The following is a 21951-nucleotide window of genomic DNA, read 5'->3' on the forward strand; positions in this document are numbered from 1 at the left end:
GTCTCTATTCTAATTCACCAAAAATCAGTTCACAGTGTCCTCATCAACTAACATCAGCCTTAAGTTGCTACCTGAGTAAAATCTAAATTACGACCGCCCTGTGGAAAAAAAAAAAAAAAGCAGAGTGCTAATTAACAGTTAAGCCGCTCTGAGGGGGAAATGCATAATTATTTGGTTTGCTGGGGAAATTGCTTCTGCTGACAAACAATTCTCAGCCCCGGCATTGTTTTTATTTTCTGTGTGCTGTAATCTCAATGCTGGAGTTGTTTTTTACCTACCCCGCCACAATTCTTTTTTTCTCCAAGGGCGGAACATTAAATAAACTCAGGCCAAGGGATGTGAGGACGAGTGTGTGATTCTCATTTAGCGGAGAGATTAGCTCTCCGGTGGCGTCCACATAGGGATGCAGGAGTGTTATATATGAGGAGGGTGTGATGCTCTCTCAGCTGTGCAAACCCACCAAAAACTGCATTTGGATGTATTGGCTTATTGCTTGCACCATCGGCACGCTGTAATACTACAAAATAAGAGGGATGTCAAGTAGTTTTGCCAGTGAAATAGTGTAAAAAAATGACATGCATGATCACATTTAAAAAGCCGAAATGTTACTGTTGTGGGTGGGGGGTGGGGGTCTATGGGGGAGGTGTTTAATTTACTCAACGACAGATAAGGAAAAGGCCAACACATTTTTAGAATGCGTTGGAAAAAAAAAAAACAGAAACATACAGATAATTGTTGTCATCAAATATTAATTACGCTAGAAAAGGGATTTCTATTTGAGAAAGGTGTTTACTCTAATTACAGTTAATGCATAAAGCAAATAAATGAGATTGTCTAATAAATGCAGATGTGGAAATTTGTTTGAATGTTAAAGTTAGAATAATATATTCAAATGCGGACATTTTTGCATCAGTAAGTAATAAATGCCTCCCCTATATATTGTAGGCCATTGCTGCTCTGTGTACGTTATTTAATTTCATTGTTTTAAAATTTAAGTTAATGGGGTTTCCACGTTGCAGGCATCCCATTAATGTGAAAACTAAACAAAAAAAAATAGTTTTTTTTCCCCAAAGAGCCGTGATGATATGTAAAATGAAAAAGCTTGATTAGGTAAACACACACTATAGGAGAAAATAGGGTCCTAATTAAAACAACTGCCCAATGCCCATATCAAATGCCTTTTTTCGTTAAACATCAGTTTGTGCTTTCATATGAGTAATCTGTGACCACTCTCAGAGGAAATAAAGTTTTAAATAATTTACAGTAAATTATTTAAAAAGGCATTTGTACAAATAAAATCTTCTTTCCCAATAAACACCTTGCCGCAATAGGCGCCAGGTACTCTCTACAGCTGACTAAATAATACAACCGACATTGCTTAAAAAAATAAATAAATGTATGCGGCACGGTGACCCGACTGGTTAGCATGATGGCCTCACAGTGAGAGACATCAGCGGGCGTGGGTTCGATTCCGGCTCCGGCCTTCTTGTGTGGAGTTTGCATGTTCTCCCCGTGCCTGCGTGGGTTTCCTCCGGGTACTCCGGTTTCCTCCCACATTCCAAAAACATGCACGGCAGGTCGATTGAACTTTAAAATCGCCCCTAGGTATGAGTATGAGCGCGGATGGTTGTTCGTCTCTGTATGCCCTGCGATTGGCTGGCAACCAGTTCAGGGTGTCCCCCGCCTACTGCCCTAAGATAGCTGGGATAGGCTCCAGCACCCCCAGCGACCCTAGTGAGGAGAAGCGGTAAAGATATAATGGATGGATGGATGGATGGAGATATATATAAAACAGGACTATAATATTTATGATATTCCCAAGAACAGAGGCGTTTTGAGCGACACTAAAGTCATAACCCCAAAGAACATTAACATGGGCGTACACAACATTGTGGAGCAACCATGTTAGAGTCTACCGGAATGCTAATTGCATTAAAGGTATTGTCCCCAAAAAACGTAAAATCATCGCGAGAAAAGTTGTTTCCGTCATGCGGTAAGACTCCACACTTGAATTAATCTGAGAATCTTTGTGCTTCGGTAGGTTATACAGTTGAAAAAATTAAATCCAGAATCGTGCTTTACTTGCCACCGCTGCAACAGACCCTGCATAGAACCCTCAAGTTTCCGACCTCTTGAGGACCTGAGTTTGAAGAAATGGGGAAAGAATTCATTAAAACATCTCATTGTCAGGTTTCATATTTAGAGATAATTTTGTCTCATAGTTTTTGCTGTTACGATCAGATGTGAGGTGGGGTGGGGGGGGTGAAGGATTAGGTGCATTATAGAGCGTATCATGTCGACCCAGTGAAGCAGATGGCATTGAGGTGAGCCTCTGCAGGACGTCGCTCTGTTTGGTCCTCACTTATTTCATGTAAACATGAAAATCTATGCGAGGTCAGTCACCTTGGGTGGCATGTTGACACCGTTGGCCCAATTTGTGGACGGGCACTTGAGGAGAGTTTGTCTGAAAAGGAGTCCCTTTTTGGATTTTCAGTCAAAATCTCCAAATAATGTGCCAGGACTGTGTTAATCCTGTGGATCCACCTGCTTTTGCTCACCCCCTTGACGTATCCTCCTGCTCTGAGACACAATGGATATCCCTCTGAAAAGCCCACTTCAATAGATCTGCAACTGATAATCAGAGAGCTTATTCTCCATCATTGCCCGCGGACACATTTTTATGGCCCTTTCACTCTTGTTTTACATGTGTTCCGTATTGATTCTCCCTCCTCTATTGCATGACCACAAAAGCCCCGCACACGTGTGCTAATTGAGGAGTTGACGTGAAGAGCTCAGCAGAAATGGCCGAGATTGTCAGTCCATCACTGTTTAGACGGGATTTAAAATGCGACATGCTACATTTAATAATATTGCTTTTATAACAGATGTCTGCAGATCCTTAATTAAAACCTCATCTATTTGATTATCCTTAAAAAAGACAATATTAACATATTTTCTTTGGGAAATGTATGCTGAATTTGCAAATAGTCACAAACAATCAGGAGACTTGTAAATGAAAACAACATATTTTATCAAACATAGTGCATAATTTGAGGTGCGGTGTTTGGATCTCATCTCCGGCCTTCCTTTGCATGTTCAGACGCGCCGGTCGCCAGTCGACTCCATTAGTGAAGTGCTAACGCATGCGCAGTGAATGTAGCGGAGCAGTCCGACGTCAGCCGAAAGCGAACAATTTAATGCCCACACCGATCGCCGCTAACCTTAATAGATTCGTCATCTGTGAGGAACAAGGGCAGTGACACAACATGGAGCTTCATGGTCAGGTTATTATGCTCAAACGAAAACGGTGTGTTAACGAAAGTTTTATTCCACATAGAATAACAATTGCCTCAACACTATACAGCAGCTGTGTCTTCACTGTCATCCTTGTCAAATGTCAATTTTAAATAAATATATATCATAAGTTTGACATTGATTTAAGTATATCAGTATTAGCGAAATTATAATGCCTTTATTTAATAAGGTAAGCCGTGACTGCATTAGTACTCATAATTCACTTTAGTTTCATTTATAGGTTGGCAGCTCAGATAGTTTTTCATTAGATTTTTATTTTTTTCTTGGTGTTACGTTGTAGCCACAGGAGCGAAAGTCCATTGTAAATCGAGGACCCGGGTATCTGCCAATGCAGTTGAGATGGATAGTCAGAAACCCCACTGTAAAAAACTACACTACTGAGTAAGAGCGATGTTTAAAAATGCAACATCAGAGGGGAACAGACATTTACGACAGATCATGGCCAGTGAAATAATGCGGAGGTTATGTGACTTTAAACCGCCAGGCTAAGAAAATTATACCGTTCAAATGTTTGTTGTTTCAATCAATTGAATGTATTTAGTCAATTGAATGTGATGTGTTTTGAAATGGATCACTTCAAAATAAACTATTATGAAATTGGTTACTTCCAACTGCAATGAGAATCCAGTCTTCATGCATATGCTTAAGCGATGGGAAATCTTCGTGTATGTGATGGGAAACGTGAGCATGCGTGATGTCAGTATGGTTAATACTTCACCGTACATTATTGATAACGTGCACTCCGAGCCTTTAATGGAAGGACGGCGTTTGCAACCTTTTGAAGAAGTTCACAGCAATACCGTCCTGGAAAGACGCACGCATATAAAGGCCAAGTAAAAGTACAACGTGATTGGAGTGTAGAGGCAGAAAAGCTAAGAAAAGAAGTAGCAAAGTTTACTGAGGGGGGAGAGGGACAAAGGGGTGAAAAGTTAGCCGGCAGTGCTTTTTGGGTGAGTGCAAAACGAGGGGAAAAAAATAAGGTATTCTTTGAGATGAAGTGAGATCAAACGCTACGAGGGGCAGACAAGGGGACACAACTGAGCCGAATAAGAGCAGAGAATACTAATATCTAGAGACAGGTGAAAAATATGGCCCATCTATCAAAGCGTTTCCAAGGCAACAGCAGCATTGAATGTCCACAGACGACAAGCAACAATGTGTACTTGGCACGGATCTCCTCTTGAAGATACATCTCTCCTCTCCGTGTTCAGTCGTTTGCCACTCATCTTTCTTACCATCTTTTTCATCGTCGCATGTTAGCTTGCTTGTGAGCTACAGAATGTTTTTTTTTTTTTTTTATCCATTCAATGCTTCCGTTGTTTCCACTGATCTGAGATCGGGTCGTGGGGGCAGCAGCTTGAGCAGGGAAGCCTAAACTTCCCTCTTCCCTAATAAATGCATTTAGTATCATCTTCATTTTTTTTTGAGGGTCGCTAAAAGGAAGCGCACCACTTCAAAGTGAGGCGCAAGGGCCATTGTTGGCTTGTGTATTGGTTGTCCGCTGGCTTATTATTCTCTCTTGTGTTTAGGTACTCCCTATTTTTTCCCCTTTCTTTTCACATAACCAAGCAACCTTCAGGAAGCTTGCCATAAATCCCATAACACCCTCCAATTGACTCCAACGCGCTTGAACATCACAAGCATTGCCCACGTACGAGCTCCTTTTCATGCACCTTCACAAGCAAACCACGAACGTGGAGTGGATGCTTTTTTCCTCACACCTTGCTACTCTTGTCTCCCTCTCCATGCTCTTCGCCACTCCCAAATTACATTACATTTACATGCATGAATACGCACACTCAGACACACACACGGTCACACAAGTATACTTCAGAATGTTTGAACGCATTTCCCTCTTGTGGTGCAGTCTACTATCTTTGTTGTAGGGCTGAATGCTATAATATTTTATACGATATTGATATAGCGTTCACATTATTCATATATATATATATATATATATATATATATATATATATATGACCGTCTATGCAACTATAAGGCTGGAATGGTGTAACTTTATCACCTCATGTGTATTGTGATCCCCCACAAACCCCCACAAAGATGCCTGATGCCTGCATTTGTGCGTGTCAAATGAGCCGAGAGAACCATTTCGTATGCTACTATGCCGGCTTTGTGCGTGTAATTACTTGTTTCATTCAAATCAATCCCACTGTTGCTGTCCTTTCATTTTTCACAGTAGTTTAACTACAGTAACGTTTTTGTCATTGCGAGTAGGGATGGCCATAATAATTATTAATAAGTGCCTCGATGATCATCAAGATTTTTGTAACTTGTTTGGAATTGATTGTTGATTATGATCTCATCTTGAAGTAATTGAGGCAAAAGGGAATACTATACTTGGTTGCAATCACTCCAGGTGGCATATATAATGTTAGTTAATTTGCATTCTTTGCAATGCAAAATGGGCATCTCCTATTAGTTTTTGTTTTTCAATATTTTATCTTAGTTTTAGGTTTTTTTTACCATTGTTTTCCTTTACTGAAATATCCTGGGTGCCATCTAAAATCAATGTAAAAATATTAGGGAAAAAAATATAATTATAGGATAGAGGTACATTTCTAATCTATTCTTATGGATCATTTTTCATAAATCTATTCTTAAGGGAAAATTTTCACATAAAATGTGGTTTAAAAAAGTACGCATTTTTGAGATGGGGAACATTTTGATAGAAGAATGGGCTGAATCGGTTGACAAATTGTGCACAACGGCAGGTGGACAGGGACCAGGCTGGCCTGCAAATGCATAATTACACATATCAGTGATTCCCATCATAAATGTTCTTTATAAAAAAACATTTTTTCCTTTCCTTTCTGGGACAGCTGGCAAAAAACTGCGTTATGATTATAGCAATTTCCATTACCATTTTATCTGGCTTTGGAGGAGAAATGATTGTGTTGCACAAATTCTGTTTAACAGCAAGTGACCCCAACAACGAGATCGAGTAGCTTCCTAAAAATTAAATCACATTGCCAGGTTTTGAGCATTTGATTGATTGCCATTGAAAAAGATTTAAAAAAAAAAATTTAAAAAAAAAGCACATCTGACGTCGCTAAGAATGAGAGCTTGTTGTCGTAGTTGGTGCCGGCCACTAGTTCCCCCCCCCACCCCCATGTAAAATGGCCATTTAATATCAGGATGAATTACTTGAGTGCTCCATTTAAGCGTCCCATTGTTCTGCAAAACTGCCGGCTGTGTGTTAATTTCAAACCCTCCTCACATCTGCCGACTGCTTAATTGTACCTCTTATTGCGCGCACTTACTGCATTCCATCAACCTGCCTTAAATATAATCCTAGCAGAGTGTGTAAATAAACTCATTAAGACTCACCGTGGCTGCCTTTTCAATGAGAAACACTGCATAATGGATGCATAATGTGTGTGTGTGTGGGGGGGGGGGGGGGGGGGAGCGGGGGGTGATTTGCTTTTTGCGCCCTATTGAAGCCTGACTTAAGATGACACTTAATTGATGCTGACTTTTTGTGAAATTGCCGTTGACCTTAACCCTCTCCATTTACATCTTTTTTCATCATGTTGTCATCCATGCTAGTTGGAAAGTTTAGCGCATGTATTTTGACAAAGTAAGGAGTAAAAGTACAAATAGGTAGAGAGTAAAACTATAGTCAAAGTACAGAAACCTGAAAAAAAATCTACTTGTGCAAATGTAAGGACAGTAACTGAATTTTCCCCACTCTACAAAATTGGCCGGAAAAGTTGCATGTGGCTTTCTATATACTCTGGGGTTATTTTTGCCAATGACATCACCAGTCGCGTAGTAGAAGTAGCTGACAGGAGTAACTGGCCACAATTGTGGCTGCCTGTTGAGGCGGAATGACGCTTCTCCAGTGGAGTTTAGCAGCCTTCACAGGATCTTTGGCTCAATGCTGATTGAAAAGAGGCAAGAGGAGCAATTTCCTAGTAAAGGACCACACAGCCCTGTGAGGCTGTGAACGTCAGCTGCACTGTGACTGCATAAGTATTATGCCCGACGCACCCGTGTCCATTGGTATGCTCGCTCCTGGGAGAGCTTCTCTCTGCCTGACAGCCTGTAAAGAAAAGCGTGCCAATATATAAAACTGTTAGTTTTTTCCAGAATAACTGGAAAAGATCAGGATCCTTTAAAACGCTGACACATAAAATCAATTCCACAACAATATTTATTTTACAATATAATTAAATCAGGCGCAACAAATGACGCTAGTGGAAAGCACACCAGGAAAATAACGATCCGAACAAAAAATGCTTGCCAAAAGGCAAGGAGCAAAAATGGAACAAAAATCGCTTGACTCAGAAGGACAAGGAATCCCAATTCACGAGAAAAGCACAAGCGAGATAAATAACTATAAACAAGGAAATTACTTACGGATGAACAACCAACATAAATCACGGGAAGAAAAAACAAGACGTTTAGCAATTCGCAACGGGGAGCATGAGCAATAGGAATAATCCGACGCCTTAAGTAGTCCGTAATCATAAGCGTGACGAGTTACAGGTCCGTGGCTGGTGGGTGCGTCTCTCCAGCCAGTGACGACATGACCCGGAACGAAGCGCGGGACATCCAGCTGGACAAAGCAAAACATAAACATGACATGGACAAGACAAAAACGGAACCTGGACAAAAACAGATTCATTTCATTCAGGTCATCTCGAGCTAATCTGAACCGAGCCATCAGGGTTGAAAAAGAACCCACAGCCCAGAACTTCCAAGTTTTTTCCTGTGAACCCACAAACACCAGATAAATGTGGCGAAGAATCCATGACAAAGCGGCTCCATCACCCTGTAAAGAGTTGCATTATGTGCGAGTAAAGAAAAAAAATCTCAATCATGACCTCAGGGATGCTTGTTGAGCCCGTTACCCTGATATCCCATGGCTGTCGAGCCAGAACCAGTGTAAAGTACATTTTTAAGTATGCAGACACCGTGGAGTGGCGCGGCTTTAACAGCCTGGTCCTCATTGTCAACAAGATAAAAGAGAGGATTGTGGACTTCAGAAGGACAATTTTACACATCACACCACATTACACACAGCTGTGGTGACAGTTAGCAGCCTGAAGTTCTTGAGTTGCACTTCAGAGAAAACCGCTGCCGTTGTGAAGAAAGGACAATAGTGACTACACTTGCATTGGCTGAGAAAAGCACACCTCCAACTTCACACCTCACCACTTAAAAAAAAAAATAAATAAATAAAAAAACATCAATACGGTGCTGACCAGATGCATTTCTGTTTGATATACTGGATGCAAATCCATTGACCGAAAAGCTCTCCTGACAGTGATGAGCACCACTGAGAAATATTTGGGACTTTTCTTCCCCGTATCCTTAGAGATGTCCTCAGTAGAGTGACAATTTGGTGGCCGAAAGTCAACTTACACCTGCTCAGACCATGTGTAAATACTGGCGCACCTGGTCTAACGCGATTTTGGTGAATGTCTGCGTTCCACGGACATGTGTGGTGGATGTCGGGAGTGTTTCATTCAGAAATATGTGCCACATTGAAAGGGAATGAAAGAAGCCACTTTGAATGGCCATGATTGAACTTGGCTTTTATCACTCTCAAATGGACGCAGCCCTCCCTCTCGCAGATCTGACGACCTGTGTTCATCTGTGAAATTACCATCTTTGAGGCTCACCCGCTTCTGTGTAGAGATGTGGCATGTGCCATGCCAGAAACATGAATAACTCATACTAGGAATGCAGCAGCCATGGCTAATATCATGTTTTGTGCAAGTTCACGATAGTGAGGGGCGTGGCTTTAGTCAGAAACACATTGGTGGGGTATGTGCGTTTACTCAAGTGAGACGACATTCAAATCTTGCTTGCAGTTTCAAAACTGCAAACTCTCCCTTGAAGCATATTGCTGACAAACATTTTATGGCCAGAGCACAGTGATCACAAGGGATCCAACACTCCCACTCCATGGACTGTTCAACCTGCTGGCCTCTGGCAAGAGGTTCTGCAATATCCTGTGCAGAACCACCAGCTTCTGCAGTAGCCTCATCCCACACGGCAACTGACTGTTAAACCCCCTTCGCACATCACTTTCACTGACTGACCCAAATTAGAACTCTAATTTCTGTCTCAGCAGAACTCCCATTTGTAAAATTAATTTGGTGTCATTTTGTTTGTGTGTTTTTACTCTGTTTCCGTTTGTGTGTTTTATCTGTTTTCATTTTTTGACCGGGGTTTTATACACTGATATTAGTGTGTTTGAATTTACATTGGTCACTTTTCCCTCATTGCTTTGTCATTTCATTTTATCGTAATTTAGTTTATTTTGTTTATTTGCAAGGTTTCAGCACAGGTCTTCACAGGTTTTAGGTTGACCACTCCCGATTTAACCCTGCCAAAGCAAAAAGTTGACCCTAATGCAAATCTAATGTGCGGGAAAATCTAAAACTCTACATGCTTTCATTAATTTGCAGTTTTCCTCTCGTCGGCCATTCAGAAAAATTCAGCCAGAAAGTCCACAGCACTTTTCCGCCACTGCGCGCTAATGGAATTGTGGATGATTGATCATACCGTTTATAGTTACAGAGTCCTGCTCTGTTTTTAGCATACCTACATGGATGCCTGCACACACGGAGCTACTGTACATTGCATTTAAAGACAACCCACAGTGCCATATCTCAGGGTTTGTGATTAAAAATCCCCATAAAGACCTTTTTTTCAACAGTTTTCATAGCAGTGACTACCTCATTTATCGCTCCATTTATGCCAACTTCCTTCATCCCGATAGGATCGCAATCAGCACCATAGTCACTGTGTTTAAGATGTCGCAGAGATAGTTTGTGTCACCTTGTGCGAATTACATTCTGCTTCGTTCGCAGCAAGGAAAACTCGGTTATTACTGCCACTACATATACAAGTATTTGAATAGGTAATTGGAAGTGAATTTGAAAATGAAATTGCATGGACAATTCCCATCATTATCGTGATCAAAATGACCCCAAATGATGATATTATCACAATTTATAAAACAAATTTAAAGCACTGAAAATTGCAGGTATATGCAACAAAAACAGTGCAACACTTCTTGTAAATACAAAAAATATAAAAACGCCATCCCATGTACTTTTTCACATTAACTGCTTTAACAAGCAAGAAACAAAGTTATTTTTTTTGCTCATGAAAGTCGCTCAATATATTGTTATATCGTGTTTGAAAAGGGAACACAAACAATTTAAAATGTTCACACTGTTTTGGGTGTGAAGCTCGGATTTGTCAATGTTTCAATAAGAAATCCTGGCTTTGTTTATAATAATTAAAAGGGGAAGATGAGCAGCTATAAAAAGGGAATGAGTTCATTTGATTGTAATGGCAAAGCAGATCTTTTTATAGTTTTGGCTCCTCTGAGAGCCACAGCTCCATTAAGACCGCTTGGAGCTGTACTTCACGCTATGCAGGGAGCAGTTTGACAGCCAGTTGGAGAAAGAGACTCTCTTGAGGCTTAACAAAAGTTGAACGTAGCTAAATGACCAAATACTCCAACCAGTTGCCACCCGTGTTTGTGCGGGTATTCATGCTCTTGATCGCGTCAGCCTGTGTAAGTGGAGAGGCGACTGGCACATTTTTATTTTTATTTTATGGAGGTGATCATGGTTTATATGAGCTCACGTTCAATCTAAAATATTACGCAGAACTCTTTTATATTTTCACAGGTTGACGAGGACAAGTGTATGCACTCCGCTTTAAGCGCAGTAAGCCTTCAATTGCTTCGATTGCAATTCATCAACAATTTCACACCTCCATTAATCAATCATCATACCCATTCCTGATCATAAAACAAAATAATTGAGACTAAATCAACAACTCTCGTTGTTGCAGACAATTCTTATTGAATTGCTTCAAAATGTGATTAACCAACAATCACTTTGACATCGACTAACCAACTATTATGCCAGATAAATATCTTGAGATTATTTTGTTGACAATTGTGCATGATAGCATCTATTTACTGAAGCGGTCACTCGCCCTCCCCCTTTCCTATCCACTCAACAGCTTGTCCTCATTTGTTTGCCCAGCGCATTAATTAGCTGTAGGATAACACGTTGCGTAATGATGTAAACCGCTTTGATGTGTCATTAAAACTGTATCTTTATACTGTCTGATTACCTATTAACGGTGCAAAGAGTTGTGCTAAAGAGCCTTTGGTCGCCCCTCTCGTTTACGTCACCTGACTCCACGGTCGTTATTTACAAACCAACGTGCAAAAAAAAAAAAAAATGATTTTTTTGTTTTATCCAGATGCACGGAAAAGTCTTTAACTGATCATTTTCTCCGCCTACAGACCATGTGTTGTCATTTTTTTTTTCCCAAACACTGCTTTGTCGACTTCTTCCTAAAAGAGCTGAGTTTTCAAAGGGCTTGTTAGAGAGGTCTGGTAATAAGTCCGGAGAAGAGAGCTTGTGAGGACACTCAGCGGAAGCATCTTTATTTGGGGAGGGAGGAAAAAAGGCCTAAAAACGCTGCCGTTGCAAATCCACCGCTTCATAATTAGATGTGCCTGAAAAGTATGCTGCCGGGAGTCGTCTGTTTTATTCAATACAGGCTTCTCTTTTTTATCGCTAAAGTGCAAATGTGTGTGTACTCGAAGCAATATAGCAGAATAAAAATGTTGCTCTGTCTACTGAGTAGGAAAGTGATGCTAACACGGCATTTAAACATATTGTAGATGTGACCTCATTTTGTTCGCTTCTTAACTGCTCAGTCTTGTAGATACAACGAAAGCCCTTCGTGTTCTTTTAACATCCCGCCCCTTTAAGAGCGCGACCTTCCTCGCGGAACACACAATTGCTTTGAACAACAGTGAAACGGCTCCATGTTGTCAACATTTCCCGGAGGATGCAGCCGCTCTTGAGGCGAGCTTTCGCACTATTAGCATCATTTCCAAGGCCCATGATGTCCGTTTTTGCATTTTGTTGCGAGATGCACAACACATTAGAAGCGTTTTTCGCAAGGGCATCTTAAAAGGATTTTGTACAAAGTAAAACCTATTTAAAAAAAAAAAAATGAAAATTGACACTAGGCTCAACCATCTTAATGATCTATCCGTAGTTTGTTTCCAGAAGCTTGAAAATGTAGCATACTTTGTGATGCTACAAAGGGAAAAGGTAATTGTGCAAAAATGACCCAAAAAATTTGCTCTTCTTATATTTAGCGAGTTTTTAATTTAAGCCTAAAAGCATGTATATACCAAGTTTTTTTTTTCTTTTTTAGGTTGTAAAAAAGCAGAATTAGTAACACTGCAAGTTATAACCATCTAAAGAGTTTTGAAAACGTCCACTGGCCAAAACCTTCAGCCTGAAAGCCTAAAATCTACCAAACAGAAATCTGTAGGTGAACAAGCATTTGAACACGAAAGCATGTCGACCATCTTTGTCACTGCAGTTGGTTTGGTAATTTCCACAGAATTCTGGTGCGGTCCGACAAGAGCAAACAAAATATGAGTGCAGTTGGTCACCTCGCCATGCCATTTGAAAATTGCCTTGCAATTGTCTAGTGATCAGCTGAGACTGTGGTCTGCTTTTCCCCTAAAGTCAACTGGGAGAGCCTTGTCATGGCTCGGAAAATGATAAGAAGTATAGAAAATGAAAAAGAGCTGATAAGATCAATTGGAAAGCCCTTGCAAATGTCGGCAGGACAAATGTTGAATACAAATCCTGTGAAAACGATTTTCCATTTTCTTTCCATTTTTTTTTTCCCCTTCATGATGTTAAAACATGTCTCCTGTACTTTTCAGCCCCTTTGACCGACAAGCCGCCCAAGATCCTGTTCCCCTTGGAAAACAAGATTAGCAGCATGGAGCTGCAGCTAGGTAAGATTTGTTCCACTGGTATTAGTATCCGTGCCGCTCTCACGTGACACCCAACAGACTTCATAAATCCTCTCCAACATACTTGTCGATGATGGGTGACATCTGTATTTGATTGTAAAAGAAGTGCGCCGATGTTTTCTAGGGATAGGCGTTACAATTGCTCGCTCATGCAGTGTGAAATTGATTGTTGATGTTGTTGTTGTTGTTGTTGTTAAGCAAGTGGGGCCAAATAGAGTGTAGTTCTGGGCTGCAACTCGCAGAGGCACGGTCACTTATTTCCGTCAAAGGAAGACAAATGCAACTTCGGCTGTGATAGCACTTCAGGTATTATTCTGATTAGTGGATATCAATCAGTGACAAAATTTAATGAAATATGCCTTTTGGGGAAACTTTAGGAAGAATTGAAATGCAATATTGTGTAACATTTACACATCAAATTAATTTGACATACTAAACTTTTGACCCACTGTTTCAGAACCTTTGGAGAACTTGCTTTTCTTTAACAAGGACGTAAAGGTCAAATTTCACAGCAGGTGTTTGATCCGTAAATGATCAATAAAAATCTTGGTTCTTTTGAAAATGACGTTGAACGCTCCTCTTGATCCTTTTGTTTGCACTTCCATACCATGAGGCCAGACAGCACCTAAAAAGTCATCAAATGCCCCAAACAGGATGTATGTTTAGGCATGGCTTTGGAATGTGGAAGTAAACTGAATACCCGGAGAAAACCCACACTGGCAAGGGGAGAACATGCAGAACATGATATACGAATCAATTAATTTCGCAATTGGTTAAAAAAAATAGCAATTTAAAGAACTCCCCATCTCTGATGCGATGAGTGCCATGACCCCCTGGGCTATTTTGTCAACAATGGTGAGCCCCTATGGCACGTGGTTAAGTACGCCAGTTTGCCACATGGAGAGGCGGCCGCTGCCAATCGCCGTTGTTTGTCTTCTTCTTGATTCGGGGGTCAAAACATGAGCCCATGCTGCCCGGCACATGGTGCGAGCCTCGTTGGTGATGGTGTCTGTCATGGCGAGACTCATCACAAGAGATGGAGAGGTCTGGAAAGCCGATGAGTGGCAGATAGGGAGGGTGGGGGTCTAGACAAAGACAGCGCAATGATTCACAGCGAGTTAAGCTTTTTGTCTCCCACCTCACGCCGCCAACGCAGAGCAGGTAGCCGGGTGCACAGTTGGCTGATCAAGAGTGAAAAATTGATGCCGTTGATAAACTGACAAGCTCCGCCTCGCATGTCAGCACAGCCATACATGAACAGGTTGCACAATGCCGGGGCCCTTCTGCTGTTTGTATTGTTTGCACGGAGATGCTGTGGAAATATGTTGTTGCAGAAAGCAACTGTCAAACACGGTTGTTTGTTTTGTTTTTTTACGTTACGCTAGTTGTCCTCGTATTTTAACTTCGTCACGCACGTATAAAATGAACTCAACCGCTAATGTGATGCAAAATGATACAGGGGACAGATGGAAAATTGACTTTATTAATGGCTTGTATGCAAATACCGTAGTTGGCTCTCTGGAGTGTGAAATGACACAACCATGTAGATCTTTAGTTATCTGTCTGTGTTTGAAAGATGTCTCTCTGAGCAAGCTGGTTTTTATTTTGTTTTCTTTTTTTTTTTTATCACTTTTGCCTCACGGTGACATAACAGTGGGGCGAATGTACATGATAACCACCCCTACATTGGGTTTCTGCACCTGATCCAGTGCGCCGTGTGTGCGCTCAGCTGTGTATTTTTGTGTGCGCAACAGTACAAATGGTCGGCCATCGGTCAGTGCCGGGCTTTTGGCCGCAGTCCTGGCAGCAGTTTGGTTCTAGCTTGTCCTTGTCTGCGTCTGTTCGGGGTGATTTAGCATCCCGTGCTGGCCTTGGAGGCTCCGAGAGAGAGAATGAGAACAATAGACGTGAGCAATGCGGCAGCAAAGTTCCACCAAGAGGTACTTGAACTCCTCTGACTGTCCCATTACACTTTTGTTTTTAGTCCACGGCCATCTGGAGTCAAGTGATGGAAGTCCCGCTTGATGGAATTGCAAAGTTCTGCGATCCTTATTCCAGAATCAGATGACCTGACATAGTCAGACAGTGCTCGGTGAATTCACATGCTGCATGGTGGAATTTCTTTTTAATATTTGCGTAATGTGTCTTCTGATAGACTGACATGATAGGTGCGCAAAGTAGTGTGCCTGCTCTTTTCATAAGTCAAGTCAAGTGGAGCCGCTTCTTATTCTGAACCCCAAATCTCACTGATGACATCACTGGGGGCTATTTTGGTTAAATCCAGCAGAAAAAATCATACACTGATCCCCCTCCGACTCCCTGCGGTGTGTCCCACACCACGTAAATACTTGACAGCGAAGCTCTTTGTCTGCATGCAAGTTGTCTCACGCGCTCGTATTTATTTTTTGTTTATTTCATCCCCACTTCCTTAATATTTGTCGAGTCACGCTCCGGGCAGCTTTATGGAGGTGCTGCGGCAGATTTACGGTGGCCAGAATGCACACTGATGGAGGCCAGCCCTCGAGGATTTTTAAGTTGGACATGGAGGGAGATGAAGTGGGAAGGTGATGGGATCTCTTGGATGGGCAGTAAAACGTGTGCAGCGCACAGGAAGATGAATAGGCAACCCTGTCAGGAAACACGGAAAGCCATTTTCATCTTGTATGTTGCTGCAGTCATTGCCATTCTCAAAAAAAGGCCCGATCGCTACTAGCTGGCTTTAGACAATGTCATCGCAATTGAGCGTTGAGATGTATTGCAAGGTGATGGACGACTAATCTAACTAGCGTGACCAAGAATGGTCAAAAATGAGAAAAGGCACTTTTTAGTATGAGGCATCAGTCTCATGGATTATGGAAACCTACTACTTATCATAACTAACATAAATGAAGAGAGAGGAAGGAAATGTGAATCATTAGATTTGGAATAATTTGTTCCAGAGTCCAGTCGCAAAATTTGTAAAATAAGTCAAACAATGTATTATCACACAATAAGTATTGGATTTTGTTACATGCTGTATGTCCATCTTACTTTGTATTTTTTTTCGTGTCAGCGTCATTTCAGAAATCCCCACTTGCCAAAATTAGAATTTTGCAAATACAAGTAAGATATTCAGTTCTTGTTTGGCAATTCTGAAGGCTTCATTGTCTCACTTAGGAGCCTGTCACCACATATTATGCAGAGCGGGCTTGGTGCATGACAATCACCACAAGACAAAAACCTGGATTTTGAGTAGGACTGCTGATATTGTCTCTCTGGTGCAGCTTTTTTCTTTAGGTGGGGGGTTGTAGTCTCTTCTACTTTTATTTCATCATTTGGCCTTTTCCTCTTTTTGAAGGCGCTCTCTAAAGGCATTTGTTGTTTTATTCAGAATTGTTAGCCGGAGGGCTTACTTTTTAGTAGCACGTGACCGAAACGAGTGTACAGAGACACAACCAGGTGCACTATTTAAAAAAAAAAAAAAAGACAACAAATTTCAGATTGATGTTAATTAATATCATTTCCGTCCAGTCTCTGTGTGCAGCCCACTTGGGTGCGCAGGCAGACTGGCATCTTAAGATGACATCGAGTATTGTGACCGTGGTTATGACTTGGCATATTCTCCCCAAAAATTAAATGTTCTAAGCGTTGGTTGAGGCATTCGAGAGTTGAGGTTTCACTGTTACTTCCAGTTGGATGCTTTGTCATTGGCTCTCGAGAGGGATTCGACTCATACACGCTGATTTTAGCGTGAGTCTCAGCACTGCTTGGGTCATACACGCTCGCGGCGCAGTCGTCGCAAACTGTGTGATAATTGTAACTGATTGAGGACTTCACTGTCCCCCAAAGCAAACAGATGGACGCATTGGAGTGGAAAGTCATGAAACTCCATTATTTCACAGAGCGGGACACAACTGAGAGGCGACAAACATCTCTGCGCTTATGTGTTAGCCATCTGCAGGAGCACTGCAACTCGCAAGATGGCTGATTTCCCTCGCGTTGCTCCCATCTATCTTTATCATCTCCATCTTAGTCACACCCACAATGCTGCGAGCGTCTTGTCGGAAAGCCAGTGCCGAGGACGCACATTTTTCATTTCAATCAGGCAGCAATTAGCAGATTTGCTTGTGTAGCCAAAATAGATCGGAGCAAATCTACGGATTGGCTGTGAGCACAGGAAGGTTAATGTTTATGTCAACCTTGGCACTCATTCCCACACTCCAATGTGCAATGTGTTGACTGTTTTCCTGTTCCAAGTTTTCCAAAGCGATTTCCAAGCAACACTAATATCCTTAATAAACATTTTTAAATTGCAATTCAGCTTGTTCGGATTCACCATTTATTGCTCGTTTGGGCCCTGCTGTGAAATTAGAAAAACAGTAAATAAGACACATAAATGGTAACTGTATGTATTTGCTTATGTCTCCATTCACTGAAAGGAATTCGGCACTTGTATTTTTTTGTACTTGAAGCAGTTCTGAAACTGGTGTGTATTAGATAGAACATGCTTTACTTTATATGTAAAAGCCTTCATTTTCCACCTTTTTCTTGTGAGGTTGTTCTCTTTCAACAGCGCTGATATGAAGTGAGGGATGCAGGGGGCAAATCCACCTGTCAATTTTCCATCTTTCGAGGTTCTATCAATGGCAGGACAACATCTGAGTGTAAGGCTGGTTGGTCATATCATATTCCTCAGGGTTCCTAGAAGAAACTGGAACGCATGTATAAGACCAAATAATACAAAAGCAAAAATATTTTTTATAATTTTTGTTCACTTCAGGTGGGGCTCACGAATCATTGACAGGAAAGAGTCCCATCGGACCGCCACTGAGTAGGAAATGATAATGTTGCTGACATGAAATGCACTTATCTTGAGCTGTCGATGTCCTCTACATTCATTGGAAATTCGCAAAATTCTTCCCACGCAAATCTCTTCATACAGTGCTCATCCTCATCAGCTCGTACAGAAACCTCCGCAGAACATTGCACCAAAGATCAGATGGCTTCTCAAAGAGCGTTGAATTTGCAGACCGCCATCTTCCATCCTCAGTTCTCCCACAGTTCACCGTCCAACCTTTTCCCGGCCCTCTTGTCCCCTCTTCGATAGTGTGACAGTGTTGTGTACTGAGCACAGCTGTGACATGTCACCTAGCCCCGGCGAGTAGGTGAAATTGAAATGGACATTGCTCTGCAGAGTTACACGGGGGTCATCCCACAGTCACGTCTCCGAATTGCCTCTTGTCACTTTTATGCTCTCTATCTGCCCACATACACACACATTCTTTGGTCCACTTCTCCCATATATCTGGTAGACCATCTCAATCATTTTTTTTTTTTTTGGCAGCACATCAGTTTCACTCTCTTGTCATTTCGCATATAATGGAAAGTCAAAGACAACCTGACCTTCAATTTGTCCCTTAGAAAATAATAGAATTAGAAGTAATTAGTTCAAAGCGTTTCCATCATCAAACTGGAACGGCCCTCCCCGTCAGAACCCGAGCAGGATTGTTTTAATGGACTTCTGTGCTCGTCATGGATTGTCCATAATGAACACCATCTTCAAACATAAGGCCAGGGCTCAACATTGTGACCATTATGGTCGCAAATTCTTCCATTTTCTTTTTTCACTATGTGCTGGTAAAAATTCCACCCGGTCGCATAGCACAAGTGAATGTTTTAATACCCCTACCGGTACACACAGCAAAGGCGCTCCAGCTCTGTCCGTCTGTCAGACTGCACAAAGAAGGTGGAACATGCCTCAGGTTAAATACTCTCTGCTCAAATTAAATAAATAAATATCAGTCTTCATGTGTACCTTTCCATGGTAACGGCCATCTAATTTAATAAGAACAATTCGCTTTATATGTGACGGCTTTCCATTCAGCTCACTCGCATTCACGGAGGTGTTCGTGATCTGCGTTTTGGCAACATAGACTGTTAGTGTAGTGCCTTTAAGGGTGCAACTGGTACTCGGACACCCTAGGCCGCAGTTCGATGATCGACTATGTGAGCATGTCAACAGACTTGCGGCCACAGGTCTTGGATACTCTGCTGAAGAGAGGGGGCGGAGCCGTCAACTGACCACCACCTGGTGGTGTGTTGGCTCTGATGGTGGGGGAAGATACACACCTGGCTAAATGTGTTGTGTGGTTCTCATGGAAACGTCTGGCCGAATCTCATGTCAGAAAAAGTTTCAACTCGACAATTTCTATGAGGCTGGAAGGCAACTCAGATCGCGGCCGGATGGCAGGGAACTGACCGGCAAAAAGGGTCAAGTGCCCAGCTCTGGTATTGCGTCTCTGCTTTTTGCCAATGATGTGTTTTTTTTTGTTGTTGTTGTTGTTGTTGTGCTTCAAGCCGCTATTTTTAACTCTCACTGGAGTAGTTCCCAGCCAAGTGTGAAAGGCTTGGGATGAGAATCAGCACCTCCAAATCTGAGACCATTGTACTCAGTCGGAGAAGGGTGGCGTGCAATCTTCAGGTCGGGAATGAGAACCTGCTCCAAGTGGAGGAGTTCAATTATCTTGGTGTGTGTGTGTGTTGTGGTTGCAGCAGGAGATCGATAGGCAGATTGGTGCAGCGGCTGCAGTGATGCAGATCCTGTCACGGTCCATAATGGTGAGAAAGGAGCTCAACCAAAAGGCTGACCTATGATCACGAGTTGTGGATAGTCACTGAAAGAATAAAATCCCGGATACAAGTGGACCAAATGAAATTCCTCCACACGGTGTCCAGGCTCAGAGTCAAGCTGCTACTCCTCCGCATTGAGAGGAGCCAGATGAGGTGGCTTGGGCTACTTGTTCGGATACTACATGGACGCCTCCCTGGTGAGGTGTAAAGGACACATTCCAATAGGAGGAGGCCCCGGGGATGACCCGGGAAACGCTGGAGAGGCTATGTGTCTCTGATGGCTTGGGAATAGCTAGTGATCCCCCAGTAAGAGCTAGGTACAGTAAAGTATGGAATTGGTGGGAAGTATGGACTTCCCTGCATAAAATGCTGCCCTACGAGCTGACCTTGTATAAGTGTAAGACAATTAATGAATGAGTAATGCATAATTAAGGAAATTTGCATCATAATTCCACTAAACACATTTTATTTCCAAATATTCTTGACTGCCGTAGAAGTTGAAAAAGGGGAACTTGGTCTAACGTCTGGTGTTGTTTCTTAAGATGGCACTTTTTCCAAAATAGCCACCAAAGCAAGACAAAGCAAAACACATTTCTTGGAAGTGGAACATTTGAACTTTTAACATTTGTCACAGGCACAATTAGTTTGGGGAAAGCGAAATTGCAGAACAATGTAAATATAAGTGCAAAAGTAGAGGCAGAACTGACAGTTATGTTGTGTTTTTCAATGCTCTGCTGCTGTGAGAGACTGATAAGGCGTTACTGGCACCACGGTTTAGGTTGACTTTGTTGCCTTTTTCAATGGTTGGCCTCATTTTGAATGTGTATGCAATTTTTCTTATAGTGGTGCAGTGTGGGACCTCTGAGAATACAGATGAATGTTAGTTTAATCATTAAAATATTAATGTTTTAATTAGATGTAAATTTACTGCTATTTTGTATAGTCATCAATGAGATTATCTGCTGAGCGCATAGAGTGAAAAATAGCGCAAATGCAGTGCAAAATCGAAACTCCTCAGATCTCAGTATCATTGTCGTCTATGTTATTGTTACTTAAATCTTATTACACTCTCTGCAAAAGCCGATATTTTCCATTCGGACTCCTGTGTCTCAGGGATTTCACGATGTAGTGATGTGATTGTGAAGTTGGACACTTTCAGGGCAGTTGTCACGGTCAGACAAGTATTTGTCCGACACACCATTGTCTGTTTGCGGGATGCTGTGAAACAGTGTGATACAGGTGTATCCCACTTGAGGGCAGTGGTGAATAAATGTTAAATACTGTATGTCAAAAAGACGGTACAAATGTTAGTTCTTCTCCCCCAAAAGCAATATCGTGATAGAGATGCATGTCGCTGATGGTGTGGTGCTACACTCACCTGACTTGTGTGCAGACAGCGTGGTATCGGTTCCCACTCTATGACGGTGTGAATTGTTGTTTCTCCGTATATGTGCCCTGTGACTGGCTGGCGACCAGTTCAGGCTGTAGTCCACGTTCCGTCCAAAGTCAGCTGGGATACAGGATAAGCGGTGTTGAGAATGGATGCATGGTTGGAGATGCAAATATTTCCATTGTTTTTGGTCCGTCATAATAAAGATTGTCTTGAAAAAGTCTAGCGGAGTGAAAAATAAAACTCACAAAGGTATAATGGTTTCATTAAAAAAAAATGTGTTCTATATTCGGTTAAGGTGCGTAATATTTTCCTCGAACTTTTATTACCTATGCAACACCACTGTGTAAAAAGCTTTAAAGGTCACGTTGATGTGCACAATTCTTTGGTGTTATCATTCAAGTTGCTTGCAACCCCCCAGTGCCTCAGCTGCTCGGTGACCCGTGGTGCCCGGCACGGTAACTAGTGTGTCAGCAGAACAAAGCGAAATGTTTAAGCGTGTGAGTGGTCGTCATTTTTCACAGAGTCCTGTGCCCAGCGCGGGAGAAGGCTGTGGCGTAATAAATGAAGCGAGAGCGACGCCGCACAGGGCTGACGGGAGGGAGAGGGAGGAGTGATTATGGGTGGGGGTTGATGCCGAGATGCACCGAAACATACAAGACAGACACAACACACCACTGTGCGTCACATACAGACGATTGTTTAGCGGTCACTTGATGTTAGCCGGGCAAGGAAATGAAGAAGAATGGAGTGCTTGAGCCTTCATTCACAAAAGCCTATTTGTTCC

General features: G+C 42.0%; 1 protein-coding gene across 3 annotated transcripts in view; it reads left to right on the plus strand.

Moving 5' to 3' along the window:
- il1rapl1a (interleukin 1 receptor accessory protein-like 1a) overlaps positions 1 to 21951 on the plus strand; it is a 211702-nt gene that overhangs the window by 144806 nt on the left and 44945 nt on the right. For all 3 annotated transcript variants that reach the window (XM_088315637.1, XM_088315638.1, XM_088315639.1), the window contains exon 6: positions 13073 to 13147. In XM_088315637.1, the coding sequence (XP_088171763.1) occupies positions 13073 to 13147 (75 nt within the window). The remainder of the gene's footprint in view (positions 1 to 13072; positions 13148 to 21951) is intronic.

This window comes from Idiotropiscis lumnitzeri, chromosome 14 (genome assembly GCF_059441095.1).
Source record: "Idiotropiscis lumnitzeri isolate Australia: NSW breed Sydney's pygmy pipehorse chromosome 14, RoL_Ilum_1.0, whole genome shotgun sequence".
In the NCBI taxonomy this organism is placed as follows: domain Eukaryota; kingdom Metazoa; phylum Chordata; class Actinopteri; order Syngnathiformes; family Syngnathidae; genus Idiotropiscis; species Idiotropiscis lumnitzeri.